Below are 17,884 nucleotides of genomic sequence, written 5' to 3'. Positions count from 1 at the left end.
AAGCAAAGTAATATTTCTAAAATGGGAGTGTAGGATAGATTCTTTCAATAAATCCACTTTTCTAATCCCTGTGGCCATTCACCAGCCAAGGAACTAAAATACTGCCTTGGCTGTAGACCCGTAATAAGGGCTAGCAACCCATGGAGACTTGAACTCACTTTTAGTTTCCTATTTCAGAGAACTTGAGCCTCTGCAGCTAGTATTCAGATCAAAATGTTTAGAAAACAGTAGTAACTACTTGTCCACAAAAGAACTGTTTAACCTACAGGACAAAATACAAATCCAATTTATTTCCAAATAGATCTGGGCAAAGCAAGACGCATTTGTAATTATGCACATTTTAGAACCTCAGTATGGAGAATCTGAGACAAGAGATTCCGCAGATGCTGGAATCTGGTATACCTACCACAAGATGCTGGAGGAACTCAGCAGGTCAGGCAGCATCTATGGAGGGAAATAAACAGTCAACGTTTCAGGTCGAGACCCTTCATCAGGACTGGAAAGGAAGAGGGAGAATCTATCATTTTCTACTTGAGGAGCCAGATTATGGGATTTGTGTTTGTGCTTTTCCATGTTACAATCTTCATGAACTGTTATTGTTCATTTTACAAATACTAATCTACAGAGAAATCTACAATTACCTTCTGGTTGCACAGGTATGTGTGTGACTGACCTCAGATGTCACCCATTTGCAGTAATTTATAGTGTGATCTTAAATTCATTGTCTAAGCTCCTGAACATAGCATCAATGTATTGCATGAAACAACCTTCCTTGCCTCATAAAAGATCATAGCATTCAATTTGCATGAGCAAAAACATTAATGTCAGAAAGTTCCTTTTTGGAAGCTATAGCAATTTGCTGTTTTATTACGTTGATGCTGTCAAACAATAAAAAGCTATTTTCCTATACTCTTACCATTGCATTAAATCAAAGTTCGCATGCCATAGGTTTTATTTTTTGACAGCATCAATGTAACAAAACCATCAATTTGGTAAGTTGCTCACAGCAACAGGGCAGAAAGGTGTTGCATATATTTTAATGTTTCTCTCTAGAGATGGTTGATTTTTGAAACATTTCCCACAACTGTAGAGTCCTGGCATTCTCTCCAATATCATAGTGAATATTCTCTTTTCAGTGTAATGCATTATCTTGTATTCCAGCTCAACATCCTTCCACTGGAGGCTATGATATTACGGTAATCCATTCAATAGGATCACAATGGTGCTTTGGTGGTCAAGTACATAATCAAAATCCAAACCGTATTCCCATTGGAGTTATCCATGAGGGTAATGATTACTGCTACAACAGCAAGCACACGAGGACACAATTTCCAGATGAGAATGTGGTACAAAATTTTTTTATTGGTTTTTGAAACCATTTACAAAACTTCAACAATATCTGTGAGCACTTTCATCAATAAGAAAAAAAAGCTAAGCTGAAATGCTACTCCAACATTACTGCACTACTGATTTTGTTTTTCAGCAGTACAACACACAAATACCATTAAAAAAAATCTACACTAAATAAAAATTGTAGTACAGGCCAGCATTACCTTGTGATGTCATAAGGATTTGGGGTTCATTGTTTGTAGTTTCACTTGATGTGTATTAGTTATGATTGCTGAAACCAAATCATTTTCAATCAGCTCACATTAATGGCAATTTATTTTGCAAAAATATATGTATAGCAAATTACTGTAGCACCTTCTTCCACAATAGTTTACCAAATACTAATTCCCCAAATCAATTGAACAAAATTGATAATATATTCAATGTTTCCAAGGTTAATTAGTAAACTTCAGAAAAGGTACGTAACTTGTAATGTGTATAATTGAGCATCCCTGGCCATTAAAGAACCAGATTCATTTCAGCAAAAAGTGGTTACTGGAATATAACTAGCACTGTACAATATAATTCAACACACATACACACTTGTGATCATTTATTAACATGGTGAAGAAAAATTGAACTTTAAATTTTCATCGTTTTAATATTCTCGTACAAGAGAATTAAGTAAAACAATTATCTCATTGAGATCAATGTACATTGCTACATAAAAATCAAAATGTCATTTTGCAATGACATTTCACCTTATGTAGAGACTCACTTTCTAAAATCAATTCAAATGAAAACTTAGTTGTGTAACAATTACCATTTGTCCTAAGAGATGTGCCAGGCCAGAAACTCCCTTTAGACATCTAGTGCAAAATATGATCAAGAATGTCCACTGAACTCAGAATTGAAGACATACCTCTATTAAAAGCATCTCCAATTATACTTAAGGTGCAAACCTATGTATAAATCTTTTGCTGAAAACTATGCAATGTTAAGTTCAGCGCTGTTTCGGCTAGACCAAGTCCATCTGTGCTCTGCTGACTGATTTTGGTCCAATGGACCAGTATTTCCACTACAATCTGAAGGTAATATGTCAGTATTAAAATAACAAATCAAAAGATCAACTTGAGAGACTACCCAAGTGAAAAGCTCTTTTTAAGTGCATTTATTAAAAGTAATCTTAAATAACTAGGGGAAAGACACAGAAATACAAATTTAAAATGTCAAATATTTTCATGAGCCTTTTAATTCACCCATTTGTTAAACCACACATGCAGGCCACTTTTAGAATCCTCTAGAAAACACTTAAAATGTCTTAAAAATTGGACAGAATTATAAAATTGGACAGCAGCAAAAACACTGCTGCATCTGATCCCATTCAATTATCTACTCAGCTAATCATTTTCAAAGGCCAATAATTATCATTTGGATAGGGTACAGGCATTTCTGACAGATGAATTTTTGTATACATTAATGAAATTTAAATACTAGAACTGTGATTTTATGCATGTTTGTATGCTCTTATTGGCCATCCTACAAAATATTTTTTGACTTAGGGTGAATCAACTGGTCAACTTAAAATAACTTGTTTAGCAATGTAATGTTAGGTTATGAACAACTGAGGCCTATGGGTTGACTGTGCACCTGAAAGACAGGTATCAGCAGGTTAAGGGACAAAAACTCTCAAGAATTAATATAATTAATAGTATCAAATAGAAATATAACTTTAAAACACTGAAATGTTGACAACCTGGGAATTTTTTGCAGTGCAGACATCAGGAAAGTAATACAAAGAAAGTCTGGTGATCCATTGAAAACAAGAATAAGCAGTTTTCACATATTGTGTATACAATAGCAGTTAATTCTTTTGTTCCATCCCTTATTTTAAAGATGAAATTACAGAGATAAGACATTTAAGTCTCCCTTCAGAAATACACCAGTGAATGGTTAAATGCAAGATATTTCAAATTCTACATCAGTGCTCATGAGAAACTGGCTGTAGATTTAAAACCAGATCCTGTTTCTCAGCTTTGCTGTTAGCAAAAAAAAGTGTGATGCCTGGCTTGGCTGGAGAAGTACATCTGGGAATGAAGGCAAAGATGATAACACAGTAATAGGAACCCAAAAAAATCCCTTAATTTTACATCTTTTCATTATTTCTGAAATTTAATTACTAACTTTCTTTCTTCTATTTTTCATGGGACGTAGACAAATTTAATCAATAACTTTTAATTATTCACAGCGTAAATGTTATTGTGTTAATCTGAAGGATATGAATGAACCACACAAGTTTTTAATGGCAATCCAGCAGTCTCAAGATTACCGTTTCTGAAACCAGCTGTAATTCCAGATTTATTTCATTACTTGAATTAAAGTTCCCAGCCTCTGTGGTGGGATTCAAACTAGTGTCTCTGGATCAACAGTCAACAACTCTGGCAGCTGATCCAGTAACTTAACTGCTGCACTTCCAGACCCTATAACTTGGCTACTTTGTTAATTCATGATTCCAACCAAGTACAGATGAAGAAAAAGTTTCAGAAATGAAATGGTCTTGCAATGTGCTTTTTACCCAATTATAAGAATTTGTATTAAATCTCACAAAAGACAAAAAGGTAGACCAAGACGATTCCTGTACTACATCTTTCCCCACTAACCAGTTGTCCAAGCTTTTCGAATGGAGGTTTGAAATGCACTGGAAGTATGACATTTTTCCACTGGTTAATATTTCTGACCTCCACAGTTAGACTCTTCATGATCAACAATTTAGCTCTGCAACTGGAATGAATATTAATACATTTGAGAAGGGTTAGTTTAAATGAAGAACATAGGATGCATATCATCACAGACAATCCAGTTATTTAAAAAAATTGAGGATAGCCAATAGACAAAATTTCACGATAGTACAATTATAACTGCCCCTTGACAATGAGATAAACAGGCAAATTCCAGTTACAACCTGGATATTATCAAGTGTCAGACTATCGTTATGGTTACCCTTAACAGTCAAAGGAGACAAAATTCAGTTCAAGCCATCTCTTACATTACTGATTTTGAAATTATGATTGCATTTCCTATAATTTACAATGGGATAATTTCTCGGAAGGCTTCTCTTGGAATATAAACTTGAAAGTATGGGCAGCATAAAATGGAGCACCCTCTTGTGGTCACAGATATGTGAAATTGTGGATGAGTGAATTTAATTCTGAATGTGGCACTGAACTGTACAAAATCAAGCAAATTTTGGATTCAGGGTACTTATTTGTGCTGAAACAGCCACTCTCAGTTTTGTTGGTAAGAACACTTAAAAATATTCAGTTCTCCAATAGGAGTCAGTGATAAATTGCAGTTATAACAGTCACAATTCAAGGATTCTGAAACTAATTCAATACTCACCCAATAGAAGCACATTTTACATTGTGCCTGCACCAGTTCACTAAAAGCGCAATCCACAAAACCAATGTCTGTATGGTTTCACACTTCCATCTGAAATGTTTTCTTAATTACATATTTTTATCCATGTTGCTTCTAAAAATCACATCACTTCCAGATAGGAAGTTCCAAGCTCTTCAATGAATTGCATGATTTTTAGTAAAACAGGCCAACCATCCTGTCTAGTTTGGTTTACTCCTTCACATGGGTAAGTCTTTACACAAATCAGAATTCTCCCCTCACTTCTAAGTTTTGATGATAAGCTACAGAAAAAGACTATTGAAGGTGACTGACCTTGCATTAGGTGAGAATGGCCAAGTCAGAATAGAAAGTGGATCAACTTAAAGCTTGTTTCAGGATCACATTGCATTTTACTACTAAACAATGTGGGAAGGTGTATAGTCTTTAAAAGAAAGCTCCAAAAGGCCAGGCAGTAAATAAAAAGGCAAGTAAGTTGCATCAGGGCCCAGTTAAAAATCAATCCTCTTTATTAGATTAAAAGTGAATCAAATTTAAAGAAAATAATCCCATTAGGAAGAAGCCTTTGTATCAGTACCCTTCCATCTTTTCTTTCAACCCACTTCTTTTGCCTGTTGTGTTGTTGAACTGTCAGAAGTGTCTTTTCCATTGACAAGTGCTATATTTGGGACAAAAGTAAGGTACTTCTGGATATTTTCATACATCTTATTTTCTGTGGGGAAACCTCTTAAATCAACCTCGTAAAAATTAAATTATGTAAAAAATATTTAATAGGAATTTTTTTTTAAATAAACCAGTATTAATTGTTTTTACCATGAGGAGGTAGTAACTGATTTTTCCCAAACACTGTATATTCATTTAGGAAGGATACAAAGGATACAAAGTTCCACCTAACCTAGTTCATGTTTAATTCTTGCTTGTACTCTTTTAACATCGTTGTTAATCTGCTTACACAGGTTAACCTTGCTGATAAAGTACCTTAGGGGAATTTAGAATGAACAGATTGTATAATGAAAACTCCTCAAGGGAGAAAAGAACTAGCATTATATACTAATATGCACACTTTACCAAAATCACTGAGGTGCTGAATGCCTTCATGTTAAAAGGCAAACATCACACTGCTGACAACAGATAATTCTGCATTCTTATTGTTGTATCTCAAGACTTTGCTATTATTTTATCCTTCATAGACAGTTTCAGGCATCAAATTTAGAGTAAAATGCCAAATAGTTCGAGTAATATCATGAAAAAGGATTGCATCGCACAGTTCCCACTGATATCACTGGAGGGGTTCTTTAGTGCTGATATAATGCCAAGTTCTATATGCCTCCAATAAGAAAATGTAGTTGAGACACAACAATAGGTCTATAAATATTGCTGCTTGTTATGGAAAATTCAATAAAACATTAAATTGCATTCATCATTTTAATGTGCAAACAACAGTCTTCACATTCACAGTGACTAGTTTTAAAGAGCCACAATGAAGCAGTAAGAAACATGAAGTTGCATCTTAAAAGATGATGGGCTAAAATTACAGGCAAGTAAATCAAATGGTTGAAGTCAGGAGCACAAAAGATGATTTAATGGACTAATAGACCTAAACTGAGCAGGACCTCTTCTTACCTCTAGTTATCTAAGCACTGTTGATTTCAAAGAGGCTCTAACTGCATTTATAGTTTACTGCAGCAATCTACCTACTGACAGCAGCCCAGCTTGCAAATGTACCTAATTTCATAAATGGATGGAACACACACATACACACAGATGTACCTGCAGTAAACTATGCAGGATGATTCAAATGCTGGCACCTAAAATGAAATTATGGACACAAGATTAATAGAACTTCAGTATGGAGAACAGTTACGTTTTTTTTCTGGAATACACTTGTTCAGGAACAAATGTTTTTCTTAAGGCAGGCACATCTATTAGGCCAAATATAATGAATCAGAAAATGAAATGTGTGCTATATATTTAACAGTACTCTGACTTAACCCAACATTTCAACTGTAGGATGATCTTTACTTTCCATCCAGTCAAAACCTGAAGACTGCATGGAATTCATGGACTCATTACAGATCTGCTGGAATACTGCATCATCATTTAGTTCCTCCAGTGTAGCATCAACATCTTGCCCCTGTTGTTTACTTGGGTCAAACAACAGATTTGTGTCTAAAGTGCTCAGATCATTTATGCTGCCTGAAAGTTCAGCAGGTAACCTGAGATCACTGGAGAAATCAGAGGCAACATTTAGATCTGATGATACTTGACCAACCACTTGCTGGTTTGGCTGTAGGCTATCTTCAGCCAGAAAGTCTTTGACTGTACTATTGAAATCCAATGATTGCACTCTGGATTCTGTTTGTGCTTGATTATCCTCAGAAATATAACCCATCTGATCATTATTGATGTGTTTTGTTACATAACTTGGCTTCTGGAATTCAAAGACAGAAGAGCTTGGATTAATCACTGGTTGTTGGTTGGCACTACCAAAAGAAGATGTTGTCTCTAGTATCTGAGTAAGATTCATTCTTGCTGTATAATTGGAGGGCAAGTTGTTTATCCCTAAGCCCCTCACTGCATCATCACCTTCAGAATCAAGTTTACTTAACAATACATTTGTAATTTTTTTAGTGTTGGTTTGCTTCTGGTAAGATGGGAACGTGGTCTGCATCATCACAGACAAGGGGACAGACTGGCTTCGTTGAGCTATGCTGTTGGCACTATTATCTGAAATATTATTAACAAATGTATTGTGAACCTCGGGTGTCATTGGACTTCCAAAAGGTGCCAAACTTGTTCTTGGCAGATTAATCACTGGACCAACTGTGCTTCCGCTAAGATTACGTTGACGAACAGCAGGACTGACACTGCGACACCTAAAATTATTGATCAATGAATGTACTCCTTTGTTGTCAAGAGGTGCTGGAACTGCAAATCCCTCCTGCTTATTGCCATTAGCTACTGAGGCTGCCTGGTGTGGTATGGGTGAAACTGGAGTAACACGGCCCAACTGAGCATCATGATGTCTGGGCTGTAACTGCACAGCATTATGGTGATATGACTGCATTGTTTGTCCAGCAACTGCAAAGGCATGTGGTTTTCTAAAGGGATCCTCTGTGAGTTTCTGATAACTAGGAAGAATACCAACACCACTGGTCGACACTGCTGAATTGCTTATTCCAGTGTTGTATCCATTATTCATCCATTCAATTTTTGTTTTGTCTGGGTGAGTGGCCATTGGCCTTTGCATTGGTTTAACAGGGCTGCTGGAAATTACACTAGCATCCTGGTAGGCCAGACTGGAGCTTATTGGAGTAAAAGCAAAAGGGTTCCGGCACTCAACAGGGCTCGGGGGCACACTACTACTACAGTTTGAATGAGGTGTACCAATCGGTGTATGTCTGCTGCTGCCGAGAGCACTATCAACAGGTGTAGTTTGAGCCATTCTGGAGCTAGGACTAGAACATGTTTGGGAGCCAATCATTTCTGATGTAGGTGTTGGATTGGGTGTTGGAGTTGGTGTTGGAGTCGGAGTTGGGGTTGGAGTGCCACTGCTATGGATTGGATGATAGAATTGCCCAGTTTGATGAGATGACATCAGTGTATTCTGACTTCCCGCAGAGTGACCATGAGCGGGTAATCCCAACCCAGATCCATAATCAACATTCAGGGACATTTGCTCTTCAAATAACACCAACTCTTCTACAATACTATCCTGTGTGAGATCATCATCAAACTGAAAGTAGTTCTCATTGGTTTGTGAACTTGAAGCAGTGAGATCCATCAAATTATCCTGCAGAGGTAATTGGTTTGACAATTGTATTTGATTGTGTCCTTGCAGCTGAACCGAATTAGAACCTTGGAGTTGGTTTTGAACGTGCATTTGTTGATCATAAGACTGCTGATCCAACCCATTACATTGTGCTGGCTCCCACACAGATTCTTGAAAATCAATGGTCCCTGAATTCTCTATTACACTAGCATTTACAGCTGGCTGCCTTTCCGCATTAGTCAAAAAACATTGGTGGTTTTTCTTGATATGCTGTATGTCAGTATGATCAGCCATCAGCTTTGTACTTGTGTTGTTTCCCTGCAAAGTAAATGAGCCCCCTTCCAAGTCTGCAGTTTTGTTTTCCTGAAAGGCGGGCGTTTGCTCTGTAGCAGTCTGAACGCAATCCAGGGTGACCACTTGAATATCGGTTGAAGGGTTGGCTAATATACGGGTTATCCCTGTCGTATTCAGTTTAACAGTAATTTTACTAGGTGTCTGAACCACTCCTGGTGTTTTCTCATTTTTTACTAGTACACCTGCAGAGAGTTTTGGAGGTGTCACTGCTGCAGTGGCAGAGCAGGTCTTCTGATGTTCTGCACCATCCAAAGTAGGTTCTAAAACCAGTGCTTTCTTCACAGGTGGCACCAGTGGTTCAGATACAGAATTCGAGGGAGACCGTTTCCTTGGACTTTTTGGGCACATCCCATTGTCTTTATGAGACCTGGCAGTATCAGCATTGGATTTTGAATTAATGCTGGTGCTTGTCAAATTTGAAGTAGAGGAAACAGCAAAAGCATTTTGGTTATTTCCAACTACTGAAATGGCCAGATTTTCATTCTGTACAAACTTGCCTTCATTTTTGGTCTTTTTTCCTTCAGCTTTCTGACCATTACAGATTTTAGCTGCCTTCTCAGTAGATATTTTCCCATTTGACATCTTCACTTTTGCCGTACCTTCACTATTACTTTTCTGTCCAGATGGAGAAGAACCAGCAACTCTTCTAGGATCCTTCAAGTTTCTTGTATGATCTTGGCACTGAATCTGCTTTTCATCATTTGCTATTGCTTCCTGTTCAGATTTGATGACCTCGGCAGTAGGTGTAAGTGTGGCACTACTTGTTTTAGAGCCAACTGCAGAAAGAGAAGTTGAGCCAACCCTTACACTTGGTGCAGATTTTACTTTCTCTGCTATTCCACTATTGTTGCTTGATGATGATGTAGGTTTGGGAGATGCACCAGTACTGGGCGGGAGAGATATTGTAGTCATCTTTAACATATTCAAAGAGCTCGCATGGGAAGTTCCAGACACAACAGTTTTAATTGGACTACTACTAGCCAAAAGTACCCTGGTTGGAGAGGTAAGGGTAAGTGTGTTGGTTGAGGGTGGTTTAGGCAAGATTTGATGATAACGAGGTCTTGAGCGATCATTATGTGGACTTGCAGGGATATTCTGGATAGTCTTCTGCTGCTGTTTGACTGACTGCATATGTTGCGCAACAACCTGAACATTCAAAGGAAGGACCTTGCTCTCTGATGGACCCAATGGACTTGGTGATGTCATCATCTGTCGGCTTCTTTGCATCTAAAAAATATCATAACAATTATAAAAGAACCATGTTTAAAGAATGAACAAAGTCCTCAAAAGTAAAGCCAATGGTTTTCCTTGCACACATTAAAGGATAAACAGTTTTCCATACTATTTTCCTGTACTACACAGCACAATAATATTCTGGTGAGTAAGAAAAATGTATCCAACTAACCCAAGGTTAACCAAGTATTTCACTTCCTTCACAACTAGTTTCAAAATTAAAATCATTGTACTCTTAATTGTTTAAAGTATCTTATGAAAGCCGCATACACTGATCTCCTTTTGTGGCGCTATAAGCGCTCACTATTACTAGCTTTACTGATTATAGATTAGATTTAGATATCTTTATTAGTCACATGTACATCGAAACACAGTGAAGTGCATATTTTTTTGCATAGTGTTCTGGGGGCAGCCCACAAGTGTTGCCATGCTTCCGGTGCCAACACAGCATGCCCACAACTTCCTAACCTGTACGTCTTTGGAATGTGGGAGGAAACCCATGCAGACACGGTGAGAACGTACAAACTCCTTACAGACAGTGGCCGGAATTGAACCCGTGTCGCCGGCACTGTAAAGCATTATGCTAACCACTACACTACCGTGTATATTGCTATGAACTGACATTTATCTTGTATAATGAACTCGGGCTGAAATTGCATTGGGCTGAAATTGCATTGTCCTGTATCACAGGTAGCATAGTAACAGAAGGAATGGTGACATGGTGGTTAAGTTACCCAACTAGAGTCCAGAGACTAAAACTATTTGGTGGACATGCAACTTTGAATCTCAGGAATAAATTTGGAATAAAAAGCTACTACCTGTAATGAGTGGTCACACAGAATGAAACTCAAGTTTCAACAGAGAGCGAGTCAGAAATTTGGCAAGCTTGGGATTTGGGTGCAAGGAGAGGCCGGTGGTGGTTTGTGTTAGCTTCAGGCAGAAGGCATTTAACCTTCTTCTAATGCTTACTGAAAGCCAAGGAATTGTATTTGAAGCTTATAAAAGATGGAAAAGTGGATTAAAAAATAGTACAGACTTTAATAGATGGACTAAGTTGTTACAAAAAGAATCTATATATTATAAACAGAAACCTAAACCAATAGAATAAATCAAGAATTGACAGGAATGGCAGAGTAGGTAATGTGTTGCAACTGTAACACATGGTAGGTGATGAAAATCAGTGAAATCCTTTGCACTTCATTGGCAGTTAAGTGTATGGATCTTGAAAAGTTTTGGCTCAGGATTGTTCAGCTGGAGTTGGAATTAAAAAGGCAAAAAAAAAAAATTCACCTTCAAACTTTATTCCGGAAGACAGTCATGCCCCATATATTTGATGGGAGCTGAGATGTTGGCATGCATCAGAATTCGGAGGACGTCACCATGAGTTCAGCACACATATGGACACTGAAGGTTTTGCCTAAGAAGCATTAACCCATGTCCAGGAAGTACAACATTCTTTCGGTGTGTATGGAGAAGGCCTGGACTGCAGAAGGATGAGCAACCTGGCCACTGCAATGTGATACTGGGCCCACTTAAGTGAGAAAGTTAAAACCATCATTGCATCAGTGTACTCACAGAAATAGATTTTTTCTCTGCAGCCCAGACTGCCGGGTCTGTTGACTGTCCAATGTTAAGGTTAAGGACATCCTTTTAGGGGCTAGATAGGAGCCTGCACAAGCAAGGAGAGGATCCAGTTATCACGGTCATGGAGGAATCACTGACATAGGTAGGGCTAAACAAGAGGATCTGCTGGAGGACTTGGGGCTTAAAAAGTTGAACTACCTGAACCACGTGCAAGTTAGAATAGGGTCAAATTGGTTCAAGCGATGAATCCTTGGCACAGTGATGCACGAGAAAAGGGGAAAAGGATGTTAAATTCAAAAGGGCAAAAGCATTAAAATTTGGGAAGGAGGGCACTGTTCTTTTTGGATGGGCCTCAATGAATCATGCTGAGAGCAGTACCCTGGCAAATCAAGTAATCAGGACTGTTAGGGCTTGGCTAAATAATGAGTTGGGGAGTGGGTGGTGTTGGTGGGATTAGTTTCAGTTTAAAAAAATCTACTACGTTAAAGAGAAAGGACAAGATGATAGTGCAGCTTAGTGATACGATTAACAAGAAGCAGAGTGCAACAGGAGGGAGAGTATTGCCGCAAAAAGAGTCAAAAGTGCAAGGCAAATGATTAAATGTCAAAATTAAAGGCTCGTTATCTGAATGGATACAACAGTGAACAGATGGTATAAAGAGACATAAATGGGTATGACCTAACATTCATTACAATGATGTATCTGCAAGATGACCAAGGCTGGAAATCTGAAACAAAAAACAGAAAATGCCGGATATACTTTTGTACTTATGTATTTCCAGCATTTTCCATTTTTATTTCAGATTTCCAGCATCTGCAGATTTTTTGATTTTCAGTTGTTGAGAAATGAATATTCCCGGATTTTTGGCATTTCAGAAAGTCAGGCAGAATGGATCAGAATAAGAAATAATAAAAAGAAATCATTGCCCGCACCCTCACATTGACTACATTGCTGTATGTGGCATCAATCAAGAAACAAGGGGGTTTTGTAACAAGGTAATGCGGTAACCATAGTCATGTGTGACTTGAATTTTCACAGATTGCCTGTGCAAGTTTGATTTGCCCAGTCTTGTGGATAAATTCATGGAATACAGGCAAAACTGTTTCTTAGAGCAGTAGCTTGTTCCCTGTTCTGTCCAAGTGTAGCAGTTAGCCTAACACTATTACAGCACCAGCAACCAGAGTTCAAGTCCGGCCACTATCCGTAAGGAGTTTGTACGTTCTCCCCACGTCTGCGTGGGTTTCCTCCACGTGCTCCAGTACCCTCCCACATTCCAAAGATGTACGGGTTAGGAAGTTGTGGGCATGCTATGTTGGCACCGGAAGCGTGGCGACACTTGCGGGCTGCCCCCAGAACACTCTACGCAGAAGATGCATTTGACTGTGTGTTTCGATGTACATGTCACTAATAAAGATATCTTATGTCTAGTTATGTATAATAAGACAGGAATAAATTAGTGATCTCGTGGTAAGGATCTTTTGGAAATAGAGATTACACATTTAGTTTGAGAGTGACAAACCCAAGTGTGAAAATAGGATCTGAAAACGAAATAAAGGGAATTCCATTAAGTAAGAAGGGAGAATGGGCAGAAGTGGTTTGGGAAATTACATTAAAATATTTCAGAAGATTTTTTCCCAATACCTCCCACTGCATATGATTATTCACTGGAAAGATACATGTTACAGATGATAAAAGACACTGGGAAACAGTAGCCTAATAAATAAAACAGTATCAGACCACGTCCAGATCAATGCTCAGGAAATTTTAATCAAACTGTGACTTTGAAACTGGATCTACAGTGCTGAAGCAATTAAACAGTCAGTTACCATGAGTACTTAATCCGTGACTTTGCACTTGAAAACATAAACAATTCATAATGTGGATAATGCATTTCTATTTTAGATCTTTGACTCCTCCCCACAAGCCCACCCCTCAACACTTTGTTATTCTTGACTATTCAATCTTAATACTGAACTATGAATAACTTACTTGGATAGGACTGGGAACAGTTGCCACCACTATGCCAATGGTGGGTTGTGGAGAAAGCAAAGCAGGGCTTCCATTGGGAATGTTCGCTACTCCTCCAACAGTGGAGCCCTCTATCTTCTTCACTTGTTGTTCGGCTGGAAGTGGAGATTGAAGCTTCTGTTCTTGTTGTTTTTTCAATGTATTTTGTTGAATTTTGCGCTGTAACTGTTGTTTGGCATCTACTGAAGGGGAAAGTAAAGTCTTCACCTGAGGCTGAAAAGAATTGCTTTCAGCCATAGGCACAAAAGCAGATGGTTGTTTCCCTCCTGCAACAAGAAAATTATGAACACAAAAACCGATATTTAATAAGTCAGCAAAACATTACTATCAACAGTGAGGATTATGCTGCTCTGATATGTGGGGCCTATTACTATATTTTTCACGACAGCCATTTTACCACCTGTGCTTTCAACTCCGTTTCTTGGTCTTCTTACAAGAATGGAAACCTGATGTAATAACTGTTGTAAAAAAAAACTCGGTATTCCTTTGAGCACACTAGGCTCTTGTGCATCTCCAATCTTCTCTGCAACTCAGCTGAAACACCAGCTCCATGGAGAAACTTAGCTATTTTTATAAGCAATTGGTCAGGAAATAAAAGCACAGGCTTCTGAATATTAAATTTCATAATTATTCATCTAGGAACCAGGACACAACTTGTTTTTGCCTATTGCAGTTACTAATTGCTTCTAACATTTGCACCCTTTTAGAGGCAAAACATTCAGGTGTAATTTGGCTCTTCAAGTTATTTTAATGTAACATAACAAATCACAACTACCCTCAATAAGGATGTCAGTGCCAGCAAAGGTGAACCATCCAGTTTTTGCAACCATTGTCAACATCAAACATATCAAGATATTGTATAGTCCATAAGGAGCATTCTTGCCTATATAGGTGAAGCAACATTACCCAAGCATTGAAATCTCAATATCCCTTCTACAGAGAAGAATGTCACCAACTATTTTTACAAAGTTGACAAAACAAAATACAGTAAGGAAAACAATAAGACAAAAAATTAACAAGTCAGTTGTTATATTTTATAAACAAAAGCAGATAGCTGAACAATAAATGGCTACTTTCAGTACTGCTCTTATTTTTTTCTCACATTTCTTGTGACAGAGGCCATTCAACCCTTCGAGTCTAGACCAGCTCAGAGCAGTGCCATTCCCCCCCCTGTAACCCATTCTCACATAAATGATCACATCAACTTTCCCCAGTTTTTCTATCACCCACATCAATTTGCAATAGCCAATTCACCTTACAATCAGCATGCCTTTGGGATGTGGGGGAGAAATGAGCACCTGGTCACAGGGAGAGCATGCAGACTCCACAGGATAACACTGGAGGTCCAAACTGAACCCGGGTCATTGGAGCTGTGAGACAACTGCACTACATACAATGCCACCGTGCAGTCCTTTCTGAAACCTCAATATTCTAACCTGCAGGGAGGCCTTTTTTTTTGCTAATAATGCCATGATGAACACTTAAGTGCCACTTCATGCATCTCCAGATCAGCTCTAAGATGGATCTAAAGCCTATGTTTTCAATAATGCCACAAATGGACAGGATAACTGGTGATGCCACACAGCAGCTTGGCAGTGAGGGAAATATAGAAACAACAACAAAAAAAATAGCAGGACTAAGCCATTCTGCCCTTTGAGCCTGCTCCACCACTTTGTATTATGCTGATCCACTCTCTCAACATCATACTCCTGCTCTCTCCTCATCCCCCTTGATGCTTTGTGTCTGGAAATCTATTTTCCTCCTTCTTAACTATATTTAATGACATTGGCTCCACTGCATTCTTATACAGAATGCCATAGGTTCAGTGTGGGGGAAAAAAAAATCTCATCTTAGTCTTGAGACTGTGACGCCTTGCAAAGGGAACCCCACCCCCCCCCACCCCCACATCCAGTCTGTCTAACCCTGTCATAATTTTGTACATTTCAATGAGATTTCCTCTCATTCTTCTAAACTCCAGCAAATACGGGATCATTCAACCCAACTTCTCTCCATATGACCGTCACACCATCCCCAGAATCAGTCTGTTGCTATTACAGTGCCAGCGACCTGGGTTCAATTCCAGCCACTGTCTGTAAGGAGTTTGTACGTTCTCCTCGTGTCTGCATGGGTTTCCTCCAGGTGCTCCGGTTTCCTCCCACATTCCAAAAGACATACAGGTTAGGAAGTTGAGGGTATGCTGTGTTGGCACCGGAAGCTTGGCGACACTTGCGGGCTGCCCCCAGAACACTCTATGCAAAGATGTATTTCACTGTGTTTCAATGTACATGTGACTCATAAAGATATCTTATCTTAAGGTAATGAGGGAAGTCCTCATACAAGTTGTTAAATTGTCAGTAAAAGGCATCAGATAGATGTCAGAGGTTAATAATCTTATTGAAAATGGCTTTCTTGTAATACATTAGAGCACATAATTTTTGAATGATTTGGTGTACTACATATTTCACAATGGGCTGGAATTTAATGGGAAATAATTGATAGGAAACTTGGAATTTCAACAAGAATATGGAACTTGCTGCCAAAACTCCACCAGCAAATTCCCATTTGCACGCCAGTATTGGACTCAAAGTTTAGAGGCAGAGCATGAGCTAGCTGTAACTCTCCAGAGTTACACTGGTGAATTGGTGTCAGGAACAAGCTATTCACTTGAATGGAGAGGATAGTATGAAGTCAAGGAGCAAAATAATTAGTAGTTTTATTTTAAAATATGATCTTGTTTAATGTGAATTATATTTTGAAGTTAATTCAATTCATTTTAATAGTCATTGAAAATCTCCAAATCTCGAGTGTATTTCAAGTTTGAGAGAACTGGCAAAACCTGGGGCTACAGCTTTGCTGTTTGTCAAAATTTTCTTTCCAGACATTTTGCAGGAAGGGTTTATTCTGGCCTCCCAAGTGATGATATTACATCACACAAGGCCTGACCCTATGCAAGACCTTTCCAGTTGGATCAGAATAGCATTTGCCATCAAGTTGACATTTCTGGCTCTATGACAGGTTATCCACAGTTGGCATATCTGTTAGCAAGGAGCATGGGTTGCTTGCCACTGATAGAAAGTTCTGGCCTGATATGTGTGTGTGTGTGTGTGTGTGTGTGTGTGTGTGTGTGTGTGTGTGTGTGTGTGTGTGTGTGTGTGTGTGTGTGTGTGTGTGTGTATATATATATATATATATATATATACATACATACACACACACACACACACACACATATATTTTTTTTTGAATTTTGCATCTCCCTGTGTAAGTAGGTCAAGTTAAGAAAATTTTGCATCTCGAAAGATCTACATGTGTTTAACCTGAACTGTACTTTTAAGGATACAAACAGCATCTCAAACAGAAACCAAATATACTTAGAAAAAAGTAGTAGGTAATCAAAAATTAAAAAAAATATCTAAATAGTTAAGATAGGAGTGCATCTTTTGTTTCAAGACACAAACAATCCTGCACTCCATTTTAGAATATAATTCTACTCTTGGTTATAAATTACTCTGGAGTTGCATTAAAATACAGCAGCAGCCCTCACTGATGGAATCAAAGACATACAAAGGTACAAACGCCATCAGTTCTTCATGAAATATGTCGCAAAATGTCCGTATTTGCACAGTGAGTAAAAGAACATTTAATAGCAAGACTGCTGATAGTCACTTTCAAATAATCTCGAGCCCTGGAAATTTAATTTTACAAAGTATGGAGTCCCATTTCTTCAAAAAGGTATTGCTTGATAATTTATATATTAGTATTTACTAAAATATCTTATTAACCCCAGCTTTTCCCCAATCTTTATTTCACTCCCTAAATACAAATTAATGAATACATAAAAATTCTTGAATCCTAGTTTTTTTTGTACTAACTGATCTCCCAGATGCTCCGAAGATACCATGCCGAATCAAACACTGGATACGAGCAATTCTTTGCTGTAAACCCTTTGGGAACTATGTAAGCAAACGTCAGGCAGCACAGTGGCTCAGCAGGTAGCGCTGCTGTCTCACAGTTCCAAGGACCTGGGGGGTTCGGTCCTGACTACAGGTGCCCTGTGTGGAGCTTATACGTTACCTCCATGACTACTGGGGATTGGGGGCTTTCCACTGTGTGTTCCAGTTTTCTCTCAAAGACATACTGATAGGTCAAGTGGCAACTGTAAGTTACACC

At 38.3% G+C, this 17,884-nt stretch overlaps 1 protein-coding gene across 1 annotated transcript in view; it reads right to left on the bottom strand.

The window, feature by feature from the left end:
* Positions 1 to 1,344: 1,344 nt before the first annotated feature.
* LOC127583993 (DNA-binding protein RFX7-like) overlaps positions 1,345 to 17,884 on the bottom strand; it is a 62,727-nt gene continuing 46,187 nt past the window's right edge. Inside the window, exons 8-9 of the mRNA XM_052040470.1 lie at positions 13,676 to 13,980; positions 1,345 to 10,096 (exon numbers count right to left, since the gene is read on the bottom strand). Of these exons, the coding sequence (XP_051896430.1) occupies positions 6,731 to 10,096; positions 13,676 to 13,980 (3,671 nt within the window). The 3' untranslated portion in view covers positions 1,345 to 6,730. The remainder of the gene's footprint in view (positions 10,097 to 13,675; positions 13,981 to 17,884) is intronic.

The sequence above is a fragment of the Pristis pectinata genome, chromosome 28 (assembly GCF_009764475.1).
Source record: "Pristis pectinata isolate sPriPec2 chromosome 28, sPriPec2.1.pri, whole genome shotgun sequence".
NCBI classification, from domain to species: Eukaryota; Metazoa; Chordata; class Chondrichthyes; order Rhinopristiformes; family Pristidae; genus Pristis; species Pristis pectinata.
Note: the sequence above shows the minus strand (reverse complement) of the source record. Positions and strands in the feature narration are given on the sequence as shown.